Source organism: Orcinus orca, chromosome 4, assembly GCF_937001465.1.
Source record: "Orcinus orca chromosome 4, mOrcOrc1.1, whole genome shotgun sequence".
NCBI classification, from domain to species: Eukaryota; Metazoa; Chordata; class Mammalia; order Artiodactyla; family Delphinidae; genus Orcinus; species Orcinus orca.
Window position 1 is genome coordinate 38,264,165 of NC_064562.1, and position 22,165 is coordinate 38,286,329.

General features: G+C 37.6%; 1 protein-coding gene across 15 annotated transcripts in view; it reads right to left on the reverse strand.

Moving 5' to 3' along the window:
* The window catches only part of PTPN13 (protein tyrosine phosphatase non-receptor type 13), a 235,554-nt gene that overhangs the window by 161,460 nt on the left and 51,929 nt on the right, over nt 1–22,165 (reverse strand). For 13 of the 15 annotated variants that reach the window (XR_004479207.2, XM_033413401.2, XM_033413404.2 and 10 more), the window contains one exon: nt 16,011–16,130. The exons of 1 other annotated variant lie outside the window; for it this stretch is intronic. Coding sequence is in view for 12 of the 14 variants with exons in the window: in XM_033413404.2 (XP_033269295.1) it covers nt 16,011–16,130 (120 nt within the window). In the remaining 2 variants the exon portion in view is untranslated. Of the gene's footprint in view, nt 1–15,576; nt 15,914–16,010; nt 16,131–22,165 lie in introns of those variants that run through there. One more of the 15 variants, XM_049709055.1, reaches the window with a different exon arrangement.

The window sequence follows — 22,165 nt, forward strand, 5'->3', positions numbered from 1 at the left end:
GCCAAAGCAATCCTCAGAAAGAAAAACAGAGTTGGAGAAATCAGACTTCCTGACTTCATACTATACTACAAAGCTACAGCAATCAAAACATCACAGATGATGCAAAAGCAGAAATATAGATCAATGGAACAGGATAGAAAGCCCAGAAATAAAGTCACATACCCATTGTCAATTAATCTATGACAAAGGGGGCAAGAATACATAATGGAGAAAAAACAGTCTCTTCAATAAGCGGTGCTGGGAAAACTGGAAAGCTACATGTAAAAGAATGGAATTAGAATACTCTCTAACACCACACACAAAAATAAACTCCAAATGGATCAAAGAGCTAAAAGTAAGGCCGGTTACTGTAAAACTCTTAGAGGAAAACATTGGCAGAACACTTTTTGACATAAATCACAGCAATATCTTTTGTGATCCACCTCCTACAGTAATGAATATAAAAATAAACAAATGGGACCTAATTAAACTTAAATGCTTCTGCACAGCAAAGGAAACCATAAACAAAATGAAAAGATGGCCCACAGAATGGGAGTAAACAGTTGCAAATTAAGCAAGTGACAAGGGATTAGTCTCCAAAATATACAAACAGCTCATGCAGATCTGTGTCAAAGAAACAAACCCAATCAAAAAAAAAAAAAAAAAAAAAGGGCAGAAGATCTAAATAGACATTTCTCCAAAGAAAACATACAGATGGCCAAAAAGCACATGAAAAGATGCTTAACATCACTAATTATCAGAGAAATGCAAATCAAAACTACAGCAAGGCATCACCTCACACTGGTCAGAATGGCCATCATCAAAAAATCTATAGACAGAGGCTTCCCTGGTGGCGCAGCGGTTGAGAATCCACCTGCCAGTGCAGGGAACATAGGTTCGATCCCTGGTCTGGGAAGATCCCACATGCCACAGAGCAACTAAGCCCGTGCGCCACAACTACTGAGCCTGTGCTCTACAGCCCGTGAGACACAACTACTGAGCCTGCGTGCTGCAACTACTGAAGCCCACGTGCCTAGAGCCCATGCCCTGCAGTAAGAGAAGCCACCGCAATGAGAAGCTCACACACTGCAATGAAGAGTAGCCCCCCGCTTGCCGCAACTAGAGAAAGCCCACATGCAGCAACAAGGACCCAACACGGCCAAAATAAATAAATAAAATAAATAAATAAATAAAAAAGTCTATAGACAATAAATGCTGGAGAGGGTGTGGAGAAAAGGAAATCCTCCTACACTGTTGGTGGGACTGTCAATTGGTACAACCACTACAGAGAACAGTATGGAGGTTCCTTAAAAAACTAAAAATAGAACTACCATATGATCCAGCAATACCCCTCCTGGGCATATATCTGGAGAAAACCATAATCTGAAAGGATGCATGCACCCCAGTGTTCACTGCAGCACTATTTACAATAGCCAAGACATGGAAGCAACCTAAATGTCCTTGGACAGAGGAATGGATAAAGAAGATGTAGTACATATATACAAAGTAATATTAGTCAACCATAAAAAAGAATGAAATAATGCCATTCACAGCAACATGGATGGGCCTAGACATTCTCATACTAAGTGAAGTAACTCAGACAGAGAAAGACAAATACCAAATGATATCACTTGTGTGGAATCTAATTTTAAAAAAAGAAAGAAACAAACAAATGAACTTATTTACAAAACAGAAACAGACTTACAGATATCGTAAAGAAACATATGGTTACTGAAGGGGAAACGAGGTGGGGAGGGATAAATCAGAAGCCTGGGTTGAACACACACACACACACACACACACACACACACACACACACTACTATATATGATAGATAACCAATAAGGGCCTACTGTATAGCACAGGGGACTCTACTCAATATTTTGTGGTAACCTATATGACAAAGGAATCTAAAAAAGAATGAATATATGTGCATGTATAACTGAATCACTTTGCTGTACACCTGAAACTAACACAAGATTAGTAAATCAACTATACTCCAAAAAAAAAAAAAAGATTCATGGGAAATTACAGTCTATGCTCCAAATTGATTCCCAATTAAAAATTTATTATTTCCTCATAAATTTTGTTACTAACTTTTAAACCTTCAGTTTCTCTAATATGAAACAACAGAATAGGAACCGCTTTTTGAAAATAAAATTATGCATTACAATTGGAATTAAGACATCTGTATAGGGACTTCCCTGGTGGTGCAGTGGTTAAGAATCCGCCTGCCAATGCAGGGGACATGGGTTCGATCCCTGGTCCTGGAAGATCCCACATGCCGCGGAGCAACTTAAGCCCATGCACCACAACTACTGAGCCTGCACTCTACAGCCCGTGAGCCACAATTACTGAGCCCGTGTGCCACGACCACTGAAGCTTGTGTGCCCTAAAGCCTGCACGCCACAACTACTGAGCCCACGTGCCACAACTACTGAAGCCCGCATGCTCTAGGGCCTGTGTGCTGCAACTATTGAAGCCCGCATGCCTAGAGCCTGTGCTCTGCAACAAGAAAAGCCACCACAACGAGAAGCCCGCGCACCACAACAAAAAGTAGCCCCTGCTTGCAGCAACCGGAGAAAGCCCACACGCAGCAATGAATACCCAACACAGCTAAAAATAAAATAAAATAATAAATTTAAAAACATTAATAAAAACAAGACATCTGTATAATATAAAATGATAATGATCATCTCTTCAAAGACATTTTACATCATGTAAATTTTCTTGATGTAGCCAATCATTCAACAGCATTTAATAAACTCCTATAAGCCTTTGGTCCTCAAGAACTTATGTTCTGATATAGTATGTCTCAGACTTTGCTAAGCATCCAAATCTCTAAACTCACCTAGGAGATTTAAAAATATATAACAAACTGTCAGCTTCATATCATTCCTTTTATTATCTGACATCATTAATTTAGTATATAGTCTCATTTAATAAGAGAGGCAGTAAGGTGTAATGGTTAGGACTAAAGCCAGAATCCCTGGGTTCAGATCCTAGGTTTGACATTTGTAGCTTACATTGCGATCTTAAATAAGTTACTTGGTCTCTCTGTGCCTCAATTTCCTTATCTGAATAGATAAGGCTGCTGTGGGGATTAATGCAAAAAGCACTTAGAAATGTTTCTCGCACACAGAAAATGCAATACAAAAGTAGTAGCTATTATTATTTAATAAAACTCTGAAGATACCAGATGCAGACAGTATATCTAAGAAAAGTCTCTACTTAAGTTCATCTTCAATCACCTATTTAGCGTTTTCCCCCACAATGGAAGACAAGGAACATACCATACATAACAAGTACTGTTTCAGAATAACAAACTTCTCAAATTACTCTATTTTAGATCTTTGGGGATTTGGGGGGCATTTCTTACCTAAAATTCATACTAGAAATACAGATGATTTAAGATACAAAGTATCCTAAAATACTGTTTTTTCTTTACTTCCTTGGGGATATATCTTCTATAAGTGTTCTATTTATTGCATGGCATTTCTAGTTAGCACAGATCCCAAATTTAGAAAAATCAGTTTAAAATTTTACAAGCAATGAACTTTGTACTTGCTGAGTAACTAACTACACATGTGAAATTGGTTTTACTGTACCTAGTCATTATCTTCAGGTATAATAATATGAATTATTAGATTCATGTTAATAAAAAATTATCTGAATGTACACATATCAACTATAGCAAGAGCATACAGTTTTAGAAATTTGTATTTGTAATAGAATTTACAGCATTCTGATAACACAAAATTATGCAAATTCGTCAGTCTAAATTGATATATATGAGCTTTTCACTAGAATAGGAAAAGACATTTTTATCTCTTACTGATGACATTTAATCACACAAAGCCACACATTCTTTTCTTTTTCTTTTTTTCTTTTTTGCGGTACGCGGGCCTCTCACTGTTGCGGCCTCTCCCGTTGTGGAGCACAGGCTCCGGACGCGCAGGCTCAGCGGCCATGGCTCACGGGCCCAGCCGCTCCACGGCATGTGGGATCCTCCCAGACTGGGGCACAAACCCGTGTCCCCTGCATCGGCAGGCGGACTCTCAACCACTGTGCAACCAGGGAAGCCCCTTTTTCTTTTTTTTTAAACACTAAACACAAGCAAGCCACCTATCCAAACCACAACCACTGGAATCTTGGTATGACTTAACACATCAATTAGGCTTTTAGTAGTTTTGTTTTGTTATGTACTTGCAAGACTCTTGAGGTAATTCCAAACCATGCATCTTCATAACAAAACACTAATGAGATCTGAGTTTAACAAAAGTGATATATGTATGTAATCTATATTAGTAAAACTAAATTGGTTATGATTATTAAAAGCAATAGGGTTTAAAAACCTGGACAGTATGGATAGAAGGCAGCAGGTCTCTTAGCCTTTGCCCTCCTTTTCAGCAAACCTCCTTGGCCACCTGATCAGCATTAAAGAAACAGTTGTAGAAATATTTCTTCCTTCCGTTCTTATCATATTCTGAAGAAACTGCCCACTTTGTTCCTTTAGCATATTAAGTTCCTCCTCTCTGAGTTTTCTTTAGTGTTCACCTTTCCCACCAATGTTCTTTACCCACATCAATAAAAACTGCACACCTCAAAATTATATGACAAAATACTGAACAAAATGCTTCTGTAACTCTGTTTTCACACATTTCTTCTAGAATATAAGTGGTTTAAGAATAGGAAATATGAATTTCCTAAAGATCAAGTACAACACCGTTATGATAAGGTAATTGCAATACTTGAAAAAAATGAATTTGTTTACAATGCTAACTCTAGACCACCAGTCCACACCTTTTAAAGGGGTCCTCTGCCCTGATCTACGACAATAACTTATCAATTTACATTCTGCTGGTCACAAAAAAAATTTTACTTTGAATCTCTATTATGAAGAAAAAGTTTTCTTTCAACTTTCGAACACCAGGAACTCTAAATTATTCACTGAGGGAATATTCTGGATCTTCATTTTATTCACCAATCTTTATTACTTGTAGTTACATTTTCAAGTATGATTCAAAGGAAGTGTCAGCTTTTTTAACTGGAATACTAAAACAAACTTATTTACAAAGTATCTGATTTTCAGGGCTTAGGGGTAATTGAGAAAGCAGAGTCCTCCTGTCTCCTAACTCACAGGATTTTTGTGTGAATTCTGGAGACAGGGCACAGGATTCTATACAGTATTTTCTAAAAGCTTCCTGGGGGACTTCCCTGGTGGTTCAGTGGTTAAGAATCCGCCTGCCAATGCAGGGGACACGGGCTTGATCTCTGGTCCAGGAAGATCCCACATGCCACGGGGCAACTAAGCCCATGTGCCCCAACTACTGAGCCCACGTGCTGCAACTACTGAGACTGCACGCCACAACTACTGAAGCCCGCACACTCTGGGGCCTGCATGCTGCAACTACTGAAGTCCACACCTAGAGCCCATGCTCTGCAACAAGAGAAGCCACCACAATGAGAAGCCCTCACACCACAACAAATTGCAGCAATGAAGACCCAGCACAGCCAAATTAATTAAAGAAAGACTTATCAAATTGTATATTAAAAAAAAAAGCTTCCTGGGGATTCAGATGGGCACACCAATCTACCCGACACACAAACAGGAACCAATGCCCTTATCAGGGGCAATAAAATAGTATCATAGCTCAATTAAGTTGCGTCTTGACCTTGTACTTGCTCCATCTCTATGCCAATTAACTAATACCAAGGATATCATGAGATGGAATACGTATGGCTTTAAATCCTTCCTTAAAGCTTAAAAATTTTTTTTTCACTTTATAAAGCCATGAATGAGGCATTTAATAAGAGATATGGTAAGCCAGAAAGTATTACAAGAAACTATTTTATCAAATTATAATAAAGTCATTTTGTATTAGAAAGGCAGAATGACTACCAGAAATAATTTTAGACTAGAAGGGAGACCTAAACAGCTCTTCTCTATAAGAGGGAAGCTGAATAAATGGCACCAAACTGAGGATATCATTGACTGTGCATTTAGAAATGAATTCCCTTATGCAGCTGATAAAATTATCTTTATTTGGTTTTTTTTTCTATCTTGTTCCCAAAGGAAAGCAAACTGTAAATGAACTTCCAATGTACTTTGCTTCTTTTCTGACACTTTCTTAAATCCAATGAATATCTACATTGTATCTCTTCAAACTTTGAGGTGAGCACCTTTGATCTCTTCTACCCTGATATGTCAATGTGGTATTAAGCATACAACCAGTATGTGGAAAACATCCTGGGATTAATACCAATTTTTTATTTCCCAAGGAGGGCCTAAACTTTGAGAGCAAAACTGTTTCCTACGTCTATCATATTTTAGGCTGTAGACTTCCAATAGACAAATTTGCTTGAAGGTGGTTTCTTTCTTAAAATGCACAAATCATATCTTATCTGAGTATTCCATTCAAGCAGTTGCAAAAATGTTAATCTTGAATGGTAAAGTCTCTTTAAAAACTTGATTTTATTGCTAGTTTAACAATTTTGTCTAAGCAATCTTGGAACCAAGTGCTAAGCTTCGTAAAGCACTGGCATTTCTGTTGCCACCTAACAACTTCATGACAGCCCCTGTAGATCACACAACTGCCACATTATAGTTTGCCAGACAAAATAAATTATAACTAAGGTAATTAGCAATAGAAATAACTTTTATAGTAAAGGCCCTTTATAAAGCAGCGGGTTTGGGGTTTCCCCCCGCCCCAGTACCGAAAAGTTTCAGGTTAAAGGAGATCTTCTTCCACCCTTGCTACCTGCATAAAGCTGGGGAAAAAAAGAACACAAAATTTTAAAAGTGAACTCACCAACTTCTCTTCACTTTGAAGGACCTGGAATTTATACAAAGACTGAAAAACCAATAATATCAAGGGTGACTGTCATTTATTTCATTTTTGAGGAACTAGATGCAAAGGTCAATGAAGATCAGTGTATATTTTCAGTTTGCAGAGGAAGGAAATAGTATTCCAGAAAGAAAATGGCTTGATTTATGATGACATGCTTCCACATAACCATGATCTGTAGCTGCTTATGAAAAACATTTTTGTGCTCACTAATGCTATTCTCTGCTGCTTTTCAGATTACCATCCTCCTATTTTACATTTTAAAGAAATTTTCCTTCTCAAAGGGAAAAGGAGGGAGGGGGCTTATTTGAATGGTAAACTATTCTATTTTTCAAAAAGAAATATAACGATATATTTCTTGTAAAAATGTTAACCATGACTGACACACATCACCCCAAGAAAAATCTTAACCTGTTACTAAGTGATACAAAGCATAAAGCCCCCTTCTAATTTCTATATTTGGGAAAAGAAACATGAGAATTGCAAAACGTTTTCTTTAAAAATCTTAGTTACATAATATGGAAAAATCTCGGTCAGAATGTTGAATAAAAGAAGTCAGACAGGGCTTCCCTGGTGGCACAGTGGTTGCGAGTCCGCCTGCCGATGCAGGGGACACGGGTTCGTGCCCCAGTCCGGGAGGATCCCACATGCCGCGGAGCGGCTGGGCCCGTGAGCCATGGCCGCTGGGCCTGCGCGTCCAGAGCCTGTGCTCTGCAACGGGAGAGACCCCAACAATGAGAGGCCCGCGTACCGCAGAAAAAAAAAAAAAGTCAGACACAAAAGAGTTCACATTGTATGATTCTATTTATATGATGTTTAAAGATTGTTTAAAAACTTATTTATGTGCTATCTCATAATAATGATTATTCTTGGTAACCAAGAATTGATTAGAAGGAAGCAGGAGAGAAGGCTTCCCGGGTGTTAGAAATGATCTAGGCAGTGGTTATATGAGTGTGTACATTATAAAATTTATCAGGCAGTACAATTAATAATGCTCTTTACTATATATATTATATCTCATTTTAAAAAATTCCTGTATTAAATTAAAACAATAAATACAGTAAAATTACATTTGTCAGCAAAGATGGGGCTAGAAAGCATGACCTGTAGCTACTTTCTCCTCTAAACGTATGACTCTTTAAATTTATAAAATGGCCTATTTGTCACATCTAGAGCCAAAAGAATTTCACATCAAAACACGGTAGACAGGGCTCCCCTGGTGGCGCGGTGGTTGAGAGTCCGCCTGCTGATGCAGGGGACACGGGTTCATGCCCCGGTCTGGGAAGATCCCACATGCCGCGGAGCGGCTGGGCCCGTGAGCCATGGCCGCTGAGCCTGCGCGTCCGGAGCCTGTGCTCCGCAACGGGAGAGGCCACAGCAGTGAGAGGCCTGCGTACCGCAAAAAAAAACCACGGTAGACAATAGTTGTAGGGGAGGGGTGGTTTACTACAAGTGCTTCATACACTTGTTAAACAACCCACATTATTCATTTTAAGAATGTTAGATATTAAATTAATTTCATGTTTTATAGTTTGTTTCCAGGGAACATATGGGGTAACTTTACCTGGTTCAAACACATTTAACTTGAAGGACCTGTTAATTCCAGCCTTATGTAGGCAGGGCAAGATGCAGCATGTCAAAGACAACTAAATACACCCTGTTAATCAAGAAAATTACTATTGTAAATAATTAGGAATGTAATATAAAGAGAATAGTTAGGATTTGGTCTTTAAAAGCTGCATAGACTATACAAAGATTTACTCAAAAGCTTTTAATCCACAAAAACTTTCCATATTTCTTATAAAGGCTTAAAACAAAACAAAACAACCAGTAAGTCAATTTGAAGTTCAGTGCTTTGTCTCCTTTTTCATGCATTGAGTTACTTACTCTCCTTTGGTTCCACCAGATTGGAAGTTTTACATTTTCTCTCTTTTTGTTTTGTGATTACTATTACAAACTTTAAGGATATTTGACTACGCAAATTCTAAAGTCAAGAAACCTACCATTCTCATGAATAGAATTAAATCCTTAAACTGTTTTATTCCTGTCATCTATCCCAGTCTAAGTCTTATTATTTTATTTATAATTTTAAATTTGACATCATTATTATCAATATTTTATATAGCCAATGCTTATTTAGATTTACCATCAAGTTGACTAATTCTTTTGCTTTCATTCCTTTTTGAAGGTTTCTTCTTCCTTCTGAGTTAAATTTCCTTCTTCCAGAAATACATCTTTCAGTAATTTCCTCAGTAAGGGTTTGCTGATGGTAAATACACTGAATATGTATTTTTCATCCAAAACTGATGTTTTTCTTGAACCACAGTTTAGGACAGTAAATTCTAACTGAACATTTTAGTAGCCACTAGCCACATATGGCTTTTAAGAAAGAACTTGAAATGTGGCTAAGATAAGTGAGGAACTGAATTTTAAATTTATTGTATTTTATTTATTTTTTAATGAAGTATAGTTGATTTACAATGTTATGTTAGTTTCTGGGGTACCACATACCATATATATATGGTTTATTACAAGATAGTTCCCTGTGCTATACAGTAGGGCCTTGTTTATCCATCCTATATATAATAGTTGGCATCTGCTAGTCCCAAACTCCCCATCCAACCCTCCCCTTTGGCAACTACAAGTCTGTTCTCTATGTCTGTGAGTCTGTTCTGTTTTGTAGATAGGTTTGTGTCATATTTTAGATTCCACATATAAGTGATATCATATGGTATTTGTCTTTCTCTTTCTGACTTACTTCACTTAGTATGATAATCTCTAGGTCCAACCATGTAGCTGCAAATGGCATTATTTCATTCTTTTTTATAGCTGAGTAATATTCCATTGTTTATATGTACCACATCTTCTTTATCCATTACTCTGTCCAAGGACATTTAGGTTGCTTCCAGGGCTTGGCTATTGTAAATAATGCTGCAACGAACACTGGAGTGCATGTATCTTTTTGAATTAGAGTTTTCTCCAGACATATGCTTAGGAGTAGGATTGCTGGATCATATGACAACTCTCTTTTTAGCTTTTTAAGGAACCTCCATACTGTTTTCCATAGTGACTGTACCAATTTACATTCCCACCAACAGTGTAGAGGGTTCCCTGCTCTCCACACCCTTTCCAGCATTTGTTATTTACAGAGTTTTTGATGATGGTCATTCTGACTGGTGTGAGGTGGTACCTCATTGTAGTTTTGATTTGCATTTCTCTAATAATTAGCAATGTTGAGCATCTTTTCATGTGTCTATTGGCTATCTGTATGTCTTCTCTGGAGAAATGTCTATTTAGGTCTGCCCATTTTTTGATTGGGTTGTCTGTTTTTTTGATATTGAGCTGTATAAGCTGTTTCTATATTTTGGAAATTAAGCCCTTGTTGGTCACATCTTTTGCAAATATTTTCTCTCAGTCTGTAGGTTATCTTTTCATTTTGTTTATGGTTTCCTTTGCTGTGCAAAAGCTTATAATTATTTGATTAGGCCCCATTTGTTTATTTTTGCTTTTAATTCTTTATTTCTTTATTTTTTTATTACATACTAAAGAAGCAAAACCATATGTTCATTTCAGTAGATGCAGGAAAAAAACTGATTTCTTAAACATGTAAAAGTTCTAGAAGAAAGCACAGGAAACAATCATTGTAACCCTGAGCTACAAAGATTTCTTAGATATGATATTAAATGCATGATTCATAAAAGAAAAAATGATAAAGTAGTCTTCATCAGAGTTTAAAACATCTACTGCTCTTAACACATTATTAGGAGAATGAAAGGAGAAGTCACAGGTTGGGAGAAAAATATTTGCAAATCATGTAAATACGGTGAATTATAATGGTTGATTTCTGAATGTTAAACCAATCTTGTATTCCTGAGGTCTACCTGATCATGATGTATTATAATTTTTACATACTGTTAGACTCGATTTGTTAAAATTTTGTTAAGAATTTTTGCATCTATGTGCATAAAGTATATTGGTTTATTATTTTATCTTCTCTAGTGTCTTTGTCTGGTTTTAATATTACAGTAATTTTAGCTTCACAGAAAGAGTTGGGAAGTATTTCCTCCTCTTCAATGTTCTTCAAATGTTTGGTATAGTATTGTTATTATTTCTTCCTTAAAATTTCAGAATTCCCTAGTGAAGCAATATGGGCCTGAAGTTTTCTTTGTGGCACATTAAAAAATATATATTCAATCATCTTAGTAGATATAGGGCCATTTAGGTAGTCTACTTTTTCTTGAATGAGCTTTGGTAGTTCGTGTCTTTTAAAGTGTCCATGTAAATGGTTGAATTTTTTCAAGAACTTTGTTCACAATTTTCCCTTATTATTCTTAATATGTGTAGAATCTGAAGGAATGTCACTTTTGTCACCTGATACTGGTTTTTTAAACATCTTGTTGCTATGCTCATAGGAGAGCAATCAATTTTAAAACTTTATTGTCCTGTATATATAAAGTGATTCTATAGCTCTAAAAAGGTACTGCTCGTGACTTTAAAAAGTTATAGTATTTCTGCTCTGCTAACATTAATTCTTATAAGTCACTTAAGTTGGGCCTTGTTTCCTTACCTCTAAAAATGATTAGTTCGGTGAAATGGATTAAGATCTTTCCAGCTCGAGGAGTTTGATTCCATAAATGAAAACATATATGTGTGTGGGTTTCTGAGGTTGTATATTTCTTATATATATTTTCCTTTCAGTAGCAAGGGAATTTCCCTGAAAGTGTTTATTCAATGAAAGCAATTCTACAAAACAAAAAAAGAACTTACTCTTTCACTCAATTTTGCTGATAAAATAATAGATTATTCATTCTCTAGTAAGATTGTTTTCTTAAACAGGTACCTACAAATTCTAATTTTTAAACACTTTTCAAGGAGGGAAGAGCAGAGAAGTTTATTTGATATTTACCCAGCTATCTGTAGTAATTTGTTTTTTTCACTCATGCATATAATAAGCAAATGTTTATAATAAAATAGATTCTATATGCCCTGCTCTCTGCAACCTTATACAAATCTGTTTTCCAAAAACATTAAGAAATGCAACGTCTTCTCAATTTTCCAAGGCCACTTGCTAGTAACTCTTTGAATGTTTTTATTTTGACAATGAATCTTGATTGTTTTTTAGCACTTCTATTTATCAAAATGCTTTATTCTATTATTTTTTTAACTGTTTAATTTACTAATTTCATTAAATTGTTTTATTTATTAAACAGGGAATCAGAAATGAGTATACATAAAGGGATTTTTATGGGATTTATATCCTTACCTAAGTAAGGAAGATTGGGTCTTTTCCTCTGATTAGTTATGAAGGGGCAATTTTAGCAACAACCAATCAACCATTCTAATACCTTAAAATCCCACAGAGTCAAAAGATCTGTTTTCTGCCAAGAGCAACAGTTTCATAACTTAAAAAAAGAAATCACTGTTTTGGGCAACTAATATAATTGTAAGCTAAATTTTCCAAGGCAGCAATAATTTCATTTCTAAAGATTATCCAGAATGCACGTGAGAATAGCATTATTTTTTTATTATCCAGGACCACTGAGCCCCTGCATGAGTTCATCCACGATGTAAAAGCTAAAATCTTAAGTGTGTATACATTTTTGGACATCAGGTACGCTTTCCCAATCAGTTAATAAGAGGAACTGAGAAACATATAGTTAGAAGTCATGATACGAGAGGACCCTTAATGAAATTCCTCCAGAACTTTTATTTCAGTGGCCACGTTTAATTTCCTAATTAAAGAATATCCATCTCCTTAGTGAGGCAAAAAAGTAAAATCCAGCTATCTATTATTTAAAAGAGATATCTAAATTACAATACAGATGATTTGAAAATTAAGGAAGGATAAAAAATATACTAGGTAAATGGCAAGGAAGCAGAGGTGGCAATATTAAGAGCAGAGGGACAGAATTTAAGGCAATGAGTAGTAAAAAGGGGGGGAAGGGCTTACTTTATAGTAATAGAAGATCCAGTCCATTTAAATTAGTCATTAGCCATTATATGTATCATAAAATAGCACAAACACATGACAGTAGTAAGAAAACAGACAACATCATTATAGTAAAAAATTTAAACTATCCCTAAGAATCTGACAGAGCAAGTATACAAAGTAATTAGGATATAGAAAAAAATTTAAAAGCACAAACATTAACAAGCTTAAGTTATACCTTAGAAATAGAAAAAAAACCACATTCTATTCCCACAGAATATTACAAAACTAAACCATGTGCAAGGCCACGACAAAAATCTCAAAAATTCTAAAAAGTAATCACACCAATCGTGTTTTAATATTCACAAGACAGTAACACTAAGGAACTTATAACAAAAGGAGAACGACGTATCATCATCACCATCATCTAAATGTTTGGAAACATATTTTTTTAAACTTTTACTTTTCTTCTTCTCCGAAGAGAAATTCATTTGAAAATGATGTCTTTCAACAAGGTCATGCTTAGGTATCATTATTCTATGAATACTAACCACAATAATTTTGTCTTTAAAAAGGACTTAAATTACTAGGAGGCTCAAAAAGATGAAAAAATAGATAATTTTCTTGATCTGTGCTCAATAATCCCCTAGTAGAAATGCTTACTTCCAGCCTTCTATTTATAGGAATGTCAATTTGCACTGAAAAAGACACAGGAACAACATACAAGTTCAAGAAGATAAGGGGAAAAAAAATCCATAAGAACTAAAAGATTTTTGTAACAGACACAGAAAGACAAAGAAAATCACTGTATTTTACCTGCTGTTTTCCCCATAACACTCCTAGTGTTATTCATAAGGGTATGTACTAGAGAACCAAGACCAACACCTTTCATCCACAAAATAAGCAAACAAAATAGTTATTTCAGTTTGTTAAAATAGTCAGGAGAAGAACTTGTGGCAAAAAGACATTGTGCTATCAAATAAAAGGAATGAAAAACCATAGATTTTAGGTAAACTAAATAAAACAAGCCTGAGTTTCCTCCAAATAAACAGAAATTTCCAATTGGCAATCACGATAGTTGGTAATCTCGACTGCCAAAGAAGCCAAATTCAATTTCTCTATATTACTGATGTTAGGCTGTGAACTGGACTGAAGGCCTATGGTAACCAGCTCCCACTGGACAGTGTTTAAGATATACCTGCCTCACAATTAATTTTATGAACACATCCAGGAAATCTCTTTATTGTAATGTGCCAATATGTTATGCAATAATTCCATCTCAATGATAAGGACTTAACATTCAGACATTCGATCTCTGTTAACATTACAAAATTTGAAAGAAGGAAAACACTTAGGTACTCACAGTGTGCGAAACACTTTATATTCTATGAGTCATGGCCAGGGCAGTGATCTCGCTATTAGCATAATGAAAAAAGGTATTATCTCTCCCTCCTCTGAACATCCCTAGCACTACTGTTTCTCTCACACACCTGGCACACTGTTTTGAAGTAGTAAACTTTTCATATGCATCTGACTGATCTGAGTGTATCCCTTAAGGGCAAGCAACTGTGACACCTTCTACTTACTGGCATCTTCCACACAACACCTCACAAGAAGGAGATGCTTTTTAAATATTGACTGTTGTTAATTAACTGAGTAATAATGCCACCAACATATCCTTCCTTCAACAACACCTCTGCAGCATGGTTACTTGCTCTGTCCTCCAGAGTGCCTACACTTTCTGAAAATTCTCTGAAAAATTTAAATGAAGCAAACAACAACAAGGTCTACTTAAAATAACTAGATTTTAGTTAAGTGGCATTAGATAAAATGAGTAAGTTTTCTTTAAATTAATCCTAACTCTAATCAAAGATCTTCAAATATCTAGGTTTCTCCCTCTGGATTAGAAAACAGCAGCAACACCAAAACACTACCATCTATCCCCACTCCTCCCCTGTGCTCTAGACTTTGCTTAATCAGTGGTCACCTCTACACCTTCCAAAAGGTTCCCATGGCTCCTGGTCTTCAGCAATTCAATTGTATAATGGTTCTCAAACTTTAAAATGCATCAGAATATCCTTAAAGACTTGCTAAAACACAAATTGCTGCTCTACTCCTAGGGTTTCTTATTCAGTGGGTCTAGGGTGGGCCTAAGTGTCTGCATTTCTAACAAGGTTTTAGGTGATACTGGTGCTACTCATCCAGGGATCCACTTTTTTTTTTTCTTCTTCTTTTTTTTGCGGTACGCGGGCCTCTCACTGTAGTGGTCTCTCCCATTGTGGAGCACAGGCTCCGGACGTGCAGGCTCAGCGGCTATGGCTCACGGGCCCAGCCGCTCCGCGGCATGTGGGATCTTCCCGGATCAGGGCATGAACCCGTGTCCCCTTCATCAGCAGGCGGACTCTCAACCACTGCACCACCAGGGAAGCCTGAGGGACCCACTCTGAGAACTCTTACTACCCTCAAATCCTCCCCTATTTCTGTCATGCTTATTGTGCTTAATTAATTCAAATCAGTTTTAAAGTTTAATTCTTCCTTTAGATGAAGCGTGGTTTCTTTACTACGCTAAATAGGTGTTGGACATGTGGTGTGAATAGCAAACACCATCTTCATGTGGAGCTTTTCAGCATGATAGCAAATGTTTTTAGACAACCAAAGGGAGACTGATTCTCTAACTTTTCTAGCTCCAAAATGCTACACAACCATTTGGACCACGTAACCACCTCTGCAGGGAAGCATCAAACTAGTTATTCAGTTTGCATTATCCCAGGGATGTGCATATAATTCTCTCTGCCAGGAATGTTTTTCCCTCCCTCTTACCTGGTTAACTTCTCTTCTTTTTCAGGTCTTAGCTCAGGGGAGATTTATACAGGGAAGACTTCGTTTCCGTCCTCTTCACCAGATCAAATCCTCCTATTATGGGTTCTCACAGAGTCAACTGATTCCCCTCCCTGGTAGCCCTTGTCATGATTGCATTTTTTACATTTGTTTACATAAATATTTTATTAATAGCTATCTTCCACGCTGGACTGTAAGCTCCAGAAAGACAGGGAACGTTTTTGCTTTTGATCACCATTATACTTTCAGTGCCTAGCACAATATCAGACACACAGAAGATGTTCCAATGAAGGCAGACAAGATCAGAGCTTTTTCAGCCCTAAGAGAGATAAGAGAAAGCATTCCTTTCTATAGTCTGCCACCCTAGCTGCTTTTCAGCTACCCCCACCTCCCCACACACACGCAAAAGGCCTTACCTTTTCTGAATAATTCTTGAAGACTTTCGGCACTTTGATTTAATACAGCCCATATCTCTTCCTCCTGCAGTGGTCCACCCCGAACCTCCAGGGCCTCAGCTAGTGTCACATGCATATTACCTAGGAAACAAGGGTAACAGATGGTCTACACATCAGCCACTTTACTGCACTTGCAGTAGTGAAAGTTCTGCATCAGTAATGAGACTATGAGGTCCCTGTCCACCTGAGTTCTCAATATGGCCTTCAATGTAAATATAATATAGTCCTACAGCTTAAAGTCACAGAAGGTAAAGGAGTTAAAGAACTCTCAAAACAACCACTTGCCCTAGCCCAATAGGGTCAAATTCAGAGATAGAACTGGAGAATAGCCATAGTGGTGGTGACTACTTCATGGGAGAAGACAGAGACCTCAGGGTACCAGAGACACCAAAGTGCAGGTAACTAAATCAAAGCAGCCAGATTGAAGTTCCAGGTTTCATGCTATTCATCCTAGGTAAAAAGAATAGACAGGAGACCCTACAGCCATGGTGGAAGAAGTTGGGAATAAGATGGAACACATTTTTTCCATTCACTAATTCATTTCTACATTTCTAATATATACACTATAACTATAAATTTTGCACTGAATGAAATTAACTATTTCTAGACCCAGCTTTGCTGCCAACTTACCATTTGCACCTGGGAAAGTCATTTTACCTCTAAACTTCAAGTTCCCATCTGTGACACAGGAATAATAATAATAGTAACAATAATGCCATTTTGAGGTGGCTATGACAAAGAAAGATGTTACGCATGTAAACATGCTTTGTAATCTAAGACGTTATTGAAGTTGAATTAATAAAAAGTCAGGGTACTTCCCTGGTGGCACAGTGGTTAAGAATCCACCTGCCAATGCGGGGGACACGGGTTCAAGCCCTGGTCCGGGAAGATCCCACATGCCGCGGAGCAACTAAGCCTGTAAGCCACAACTACGGAGCCCGTGTGCCAAAACTACTGAAGCCTGCGCGCCCTAGAGCTCGTGCTCCACAACAAGAGAAGCCACCGCAATGAGAAGCCTGCGCACCGCAACGAAGAGTAGCCCCCGCCCACAACTAGAGAAAGCCCGCGTGCAGCAACAAAGACCCAACGCAGCCAAAAATAAATAAATTTATTTTTAAAAAATAATAATAATAAAAAATAAAAAGTCAGAAAGATGCCTCTGTGGTGACATTTCTGTAGGGTCAGGTTTTTTTTTTTTTTTTTTAAAAGCATTCAACTAAGTAGGTGATATATTGATAAATTAAGATTTTCTATGGGGCTCAATAATCCTATTTACATTTTGGAAGAGGGAAATGCAGCTAGTCAAAATCCTCTTATATAAATTTTACTAAATTGACCCTCCTTGAAAAGAAAGTTGCTTTTGTAGTGATTATTAAGATTTTTACACTAACCAAACTAATTTAAGAATAATGTATATCTACTGATAGGCAGAAGCAGTGGGTTTGGAAAAGAAACTAGAAGGGGAAGAAAATGTTAAATACTTATTTTCTGTAATTATATCCTTCATTAAATTTTAAAATTAACCTATAAAAACATCTCCTTCAGATAAAAGTCAACTTTGTTTAGTCAGCTAACAATATTTAATTAAAAGAAAAGCTAATATTTTCTTTTAATTTACATTTATGGTACTTTAACACAGATGGAAAAAAAAAGCAACTACAGCTCTACAAATGAGGCCAGGCTTGTCCTGTTACTTTCCTTTTCAAATGTTTACTATAGCATTTTATTCTTAGAGTCTGCCTTGAGGGGTGTCTACTTAAATGCAGAATGTGGTAGTTAAAAGGGAAGATATAAGATATTGCTTTGAAAAAGCCAAAGGGGTTTTTATTCAGCTTGTACAAGAAGAGATTATTATTCAGACCACTCCCCCCTAACTCTCTAAGTTTCTCATGTACTTTATTATATGATAACACTGTAATAGCCCAGTTATTAAATTAAAAAAAAAATAGAAGCTTCATTCCTTTCTGAAAGATATCTGAGTAATCTACACAAAACACTATGTTAAACTGGAAGTTTTAACAGAAGATACTATTAGCAATCAGATACCAAAGTGACTTGTGAGAAAGACTACTCTGTAGCAAATTTCCGAAGTAATATGAATGAGATGAGAACCGGTTAGACAGCTCTAAAGCCTACACACAGGGTATAAAGAGTAGGGAGAAAATTCCATCAGGAGAATTTCTTTGAAGAGAGTTGTACTGATTTTCATGCCTCCTCCAAAGCAGGAGGGGTGTGGGAAGGTGCCTTAGAGTGCTTGGTATATGTTCCCTGGAATTTAGGGAGGACACCACAGACTCATGTCTGATACTTTAGGGATCTAAAGTCTTTGACCATCACTGAGGCAGCAGCCAAAGGGAGGAGAGGGCAAACAGAGAGTTGCAGTGAGGAAGCATGCTGTATTGGGAGCTAGCTACTCTTCCACTGGTTGGGCAGGGGCAGAGGGTAAGGTGGACAAGGAGCTGGGCCACACAGCCTCAGGTTAATGAAATCCCACCCCGAAGGTGAAAATGTCCCCAAATTTAGATTGTGGTGATGGGAGCAAAACCCTAAAGCAGTGGTCCCCAACCTTTTTGGCACCAGGGACCAGTTTTGTGGAAGACAGGTTTTCCATGGACCGGGGGTGGGGGTGGAGGGTGGTTCGGGACGATTCAAGTGCATTACATTTATTGTGCACTTTATCTCTATTATTATACTGTAATATATAATGAAATCATTATACAACTCACCATAATGCAGAATCAGTGGGAGCCCTGAGCTTGTTTTCCTGCAACTAGATGGTCCCATCTGGGGTCTGATGGGAGACAGTGACACCCGAAGTCTGTTGCTTATGTCCAGTCTACTCTGTAAGATGCAGCTTAATTGTCACTTGCCACTCACTGATAGGGTTTTTGTTTGTTTGTTTGTTCTTTTGTGGTACGCGGGCCTCTCACTGTTGTGGCCTCTCCCATTGCGGAGCAGAGGCTCCGGACGCGCAGGCTCAGCGGCCATGGCTCACAGGCCCAGCCACTCCGCGGCATGTGGGATCTTCCCGGACCGGGGCACGAACCCGTGTCCCCTGCATCGGCAGGCAGACTCTCAACCACTGCGCCACCAGGGAAGCCCACTGATAGGGTTTTGATACGAGTCTTCAAGTGACTGATTTATTATGGTCTCTGTGCAGTCAAACCTCTCTGCTAATGATAATCTGTATTTGCAGCCGCTCCCCAGCACTAGCATCACCCCCTCAGCTCCCTCAGATCATCAGGCATTAGATTCTCATAAGGAGCGCGCAGCCTAGATCCCTCACACGTGCAGTTCACAGTAGGGTTTGTGTTCCTATGAGAATCTAACGCTGCCGCTGATCTGACAGGAGGCGGATCTCAGGTGGTAATGAGAGCGATGGGGAGCGGCTGTAAATACAGATGGAGCTTCACTCGCTCGCCCAGCTGCTCACTTCCTGCTGTGTGGCCCGCTTCCTAACAGGCCACGGACCGCTACCGTGGCCAGGGGTTGGGAACCCCTGCTCTAAAGGGTTTTTTTTGCGGTATGCGGGCCTCTCACTGTTATGGCCTCTCCCGTTGCAGAGCACAGGCTCCAGACGCGCAGGCTCAGCGGCTGTGGCCCACGGGCCCAGCCGTTCCGCGGCATGTAGGATCCTCCCAGACCGGGGCACGAACCCGTATCCCCTGCATCGGCAGGTGGACTCTCTACCACTGCGCCATCGGGGAAGCCCCTAAAGGTATATTTTAAAAGGGTAAATTTTATGGTATGTCAAGTATATCTCAATAAAGCTGTTAAAAAAATTCTCCCCAGAGTACCACCTGAGGTTCCCACAGTACTGACCAGAAGGAGGAGGAAGTGAGGGGAGGTGGAGGGGGAAGAAGAGGAAGTACGAGGGGAGGGAGAAGAGGAGGAGGAGGAAGAATAATTAGGTGTTGGCTAGTGGGAGGAAAATTTTTTTGAAGCATCACAGGAAGTATATAGTTCCAGTGAAGGACTCTGAAGAACCCAAAAACGTACACACAAAAGGGTCAGCCTTAAGCATATAACAAGCTCAAAGACAGTGAAGCCGTGTTATAACAAGAGTCAGGTAAACAATTGTTTGCTTCTCTACCTTTCTTCCTGCCACCAGTTTAAATCCTGAAGCAGTCAAATATAGCAACTTGCAAATGGAAGAGGTAAGCAATAAAAGAGAAGCCAACCACACTGCCTCCTACTTACTGTTAATCCTAGCTGGGGAAGGGAAGCGTTTTAGTTTTGAATGAAGACTGAAATGGTGCTTAATATATTGACTAGGCACTTTTATTTATGGAATTGACATTGTATTTGAAACGTGATTGTAGTTATTACTATCAAAGAATAAGGAGAGAATTATGGACTTGAGTTTCCTTATAGAGGCAAGAGAATAACTTCCCCACATGAAGGAGAAAGAAGGAAAAGAGAAAGAGAGGAAGGATGGAGGGAAGGGGGGAGGGAAAGAAGGAGGGCAGAAAGAAAGAAAAATGATGGGCACAGTAAGATGCTTATGATTATCTATTATAAAGCAAATGCTACATTCACACACACAAAGTGTTAAATCTTAAGATACTGGTTTTCACTTATTTTTAAAGAGATTGGTTTTTAAAATAAATTTTTCCTATAAGAAAATGAAAAAGTAAAAGTAACTTCAACACAACAGAATTTTTTCCACACTTGATTGTTCTGTCTACAAAGATTACTAATTACACCTCTATTTCTTGATTCAGTCAGGTCTGATTTATGTTATTAATCCTCTTTTGATTTTTATTTAAAACATTTTTTGCCTACTTAGTGTAGGATCTCTATGCATCTCTGGTTGGAACTTGTTAGACCACCAAAACATAGACGGAACATCTGTTTTTAAAAGCAATATTATCTAGCTAACAGAAGAGATTAGACATTTTATATGTATAACTTTGCTAGAAAAGAGGTTTAAGATTTTTAAAAACTGCCTCAACCCCCTAACCACCCAATCTCAAGACAATGTAATGTTAAAGCAGCTTTCTAAAATTCAAACAAGTAACAACATAACTATACCTTATAAATTGTCTACCATCACCAAGTTTGGTAATTGCCTATCATCATCATCTCTCTCTCTGTTATTTTTATTCACCTTTACTATAGCTCTCCAGATCAGTAGATCTGAAAGGAAAGAGAAGGGAACAAAAGAAATGCAGAAGTGGAAGAGAGATGCAACAAAAAGGAAGAAAAAGGAGAAAAAAATTTAAAAGCTTGAATTCAACCATTAGATGAGGGAACAGTTATGAAAATTCTAAAGAGTTTATTACTTCAGTTGTTTCCTTTAGACACAGTACTAGATAACTTGGAGTGTAGATATATGACTGGCATTATTTTACTGTCAATAAGGTCCTGCTTTACAATAAACATAACCATATTATTCACTTTTATTTCCTTGAAAGTGGTAGGGTACATGATAACTATGCTTTTGGAAAGACTTTCAAATAAGAATAATTATATTACATAATCAGAATCATTATTATGTTTTTGGTTAACATAGGTGTTGTTGTCATGACCTTAAAACTGTGCCCACAGAATCAGATAAAAACACAAAAGGATTCTAACAGATGTCATTTTAATCCTGAAGGATTTGTGGCACTCGCAAATAGGAAGCACATAAAAATGATTCCAAAAAGAATGAAACAGAAACAGTTTAACTGAATCCAATCAAGTGATACCATGACCCATCTGGGGGTAGACTAACGAATTAGGAATGTTAAAATAGATTCTAAAGAAATAGGACCATAAGAGTACTCTGTTTCAAGAACAAAGCAACTATAAAGTAGAGCTCTATGTGTGCCACAGAGTCTGGGGCAAAGACACACTCATCATCCTGGCTAAAGACATCTCTGGTCATTAAGAAATCATAATGAGTTGAGAAAGCAATCCCCAAAATTACAAGCATCTTTAACCCGGGATGATTTACAATGAATTTTATAAAAGTTTAAGAGAAGCAAGCCCATATATTAGTATTTTTTAAGTTAAAGAATCTGTACATATTTGGTATTTTAGCTGTTTATAAAGTTTAAGAGAAATAGGTCAGTTAGAATAACAGATTTGTCTTGTGATTCCAATTTAAATAATGTAATTGAGAAAATGAG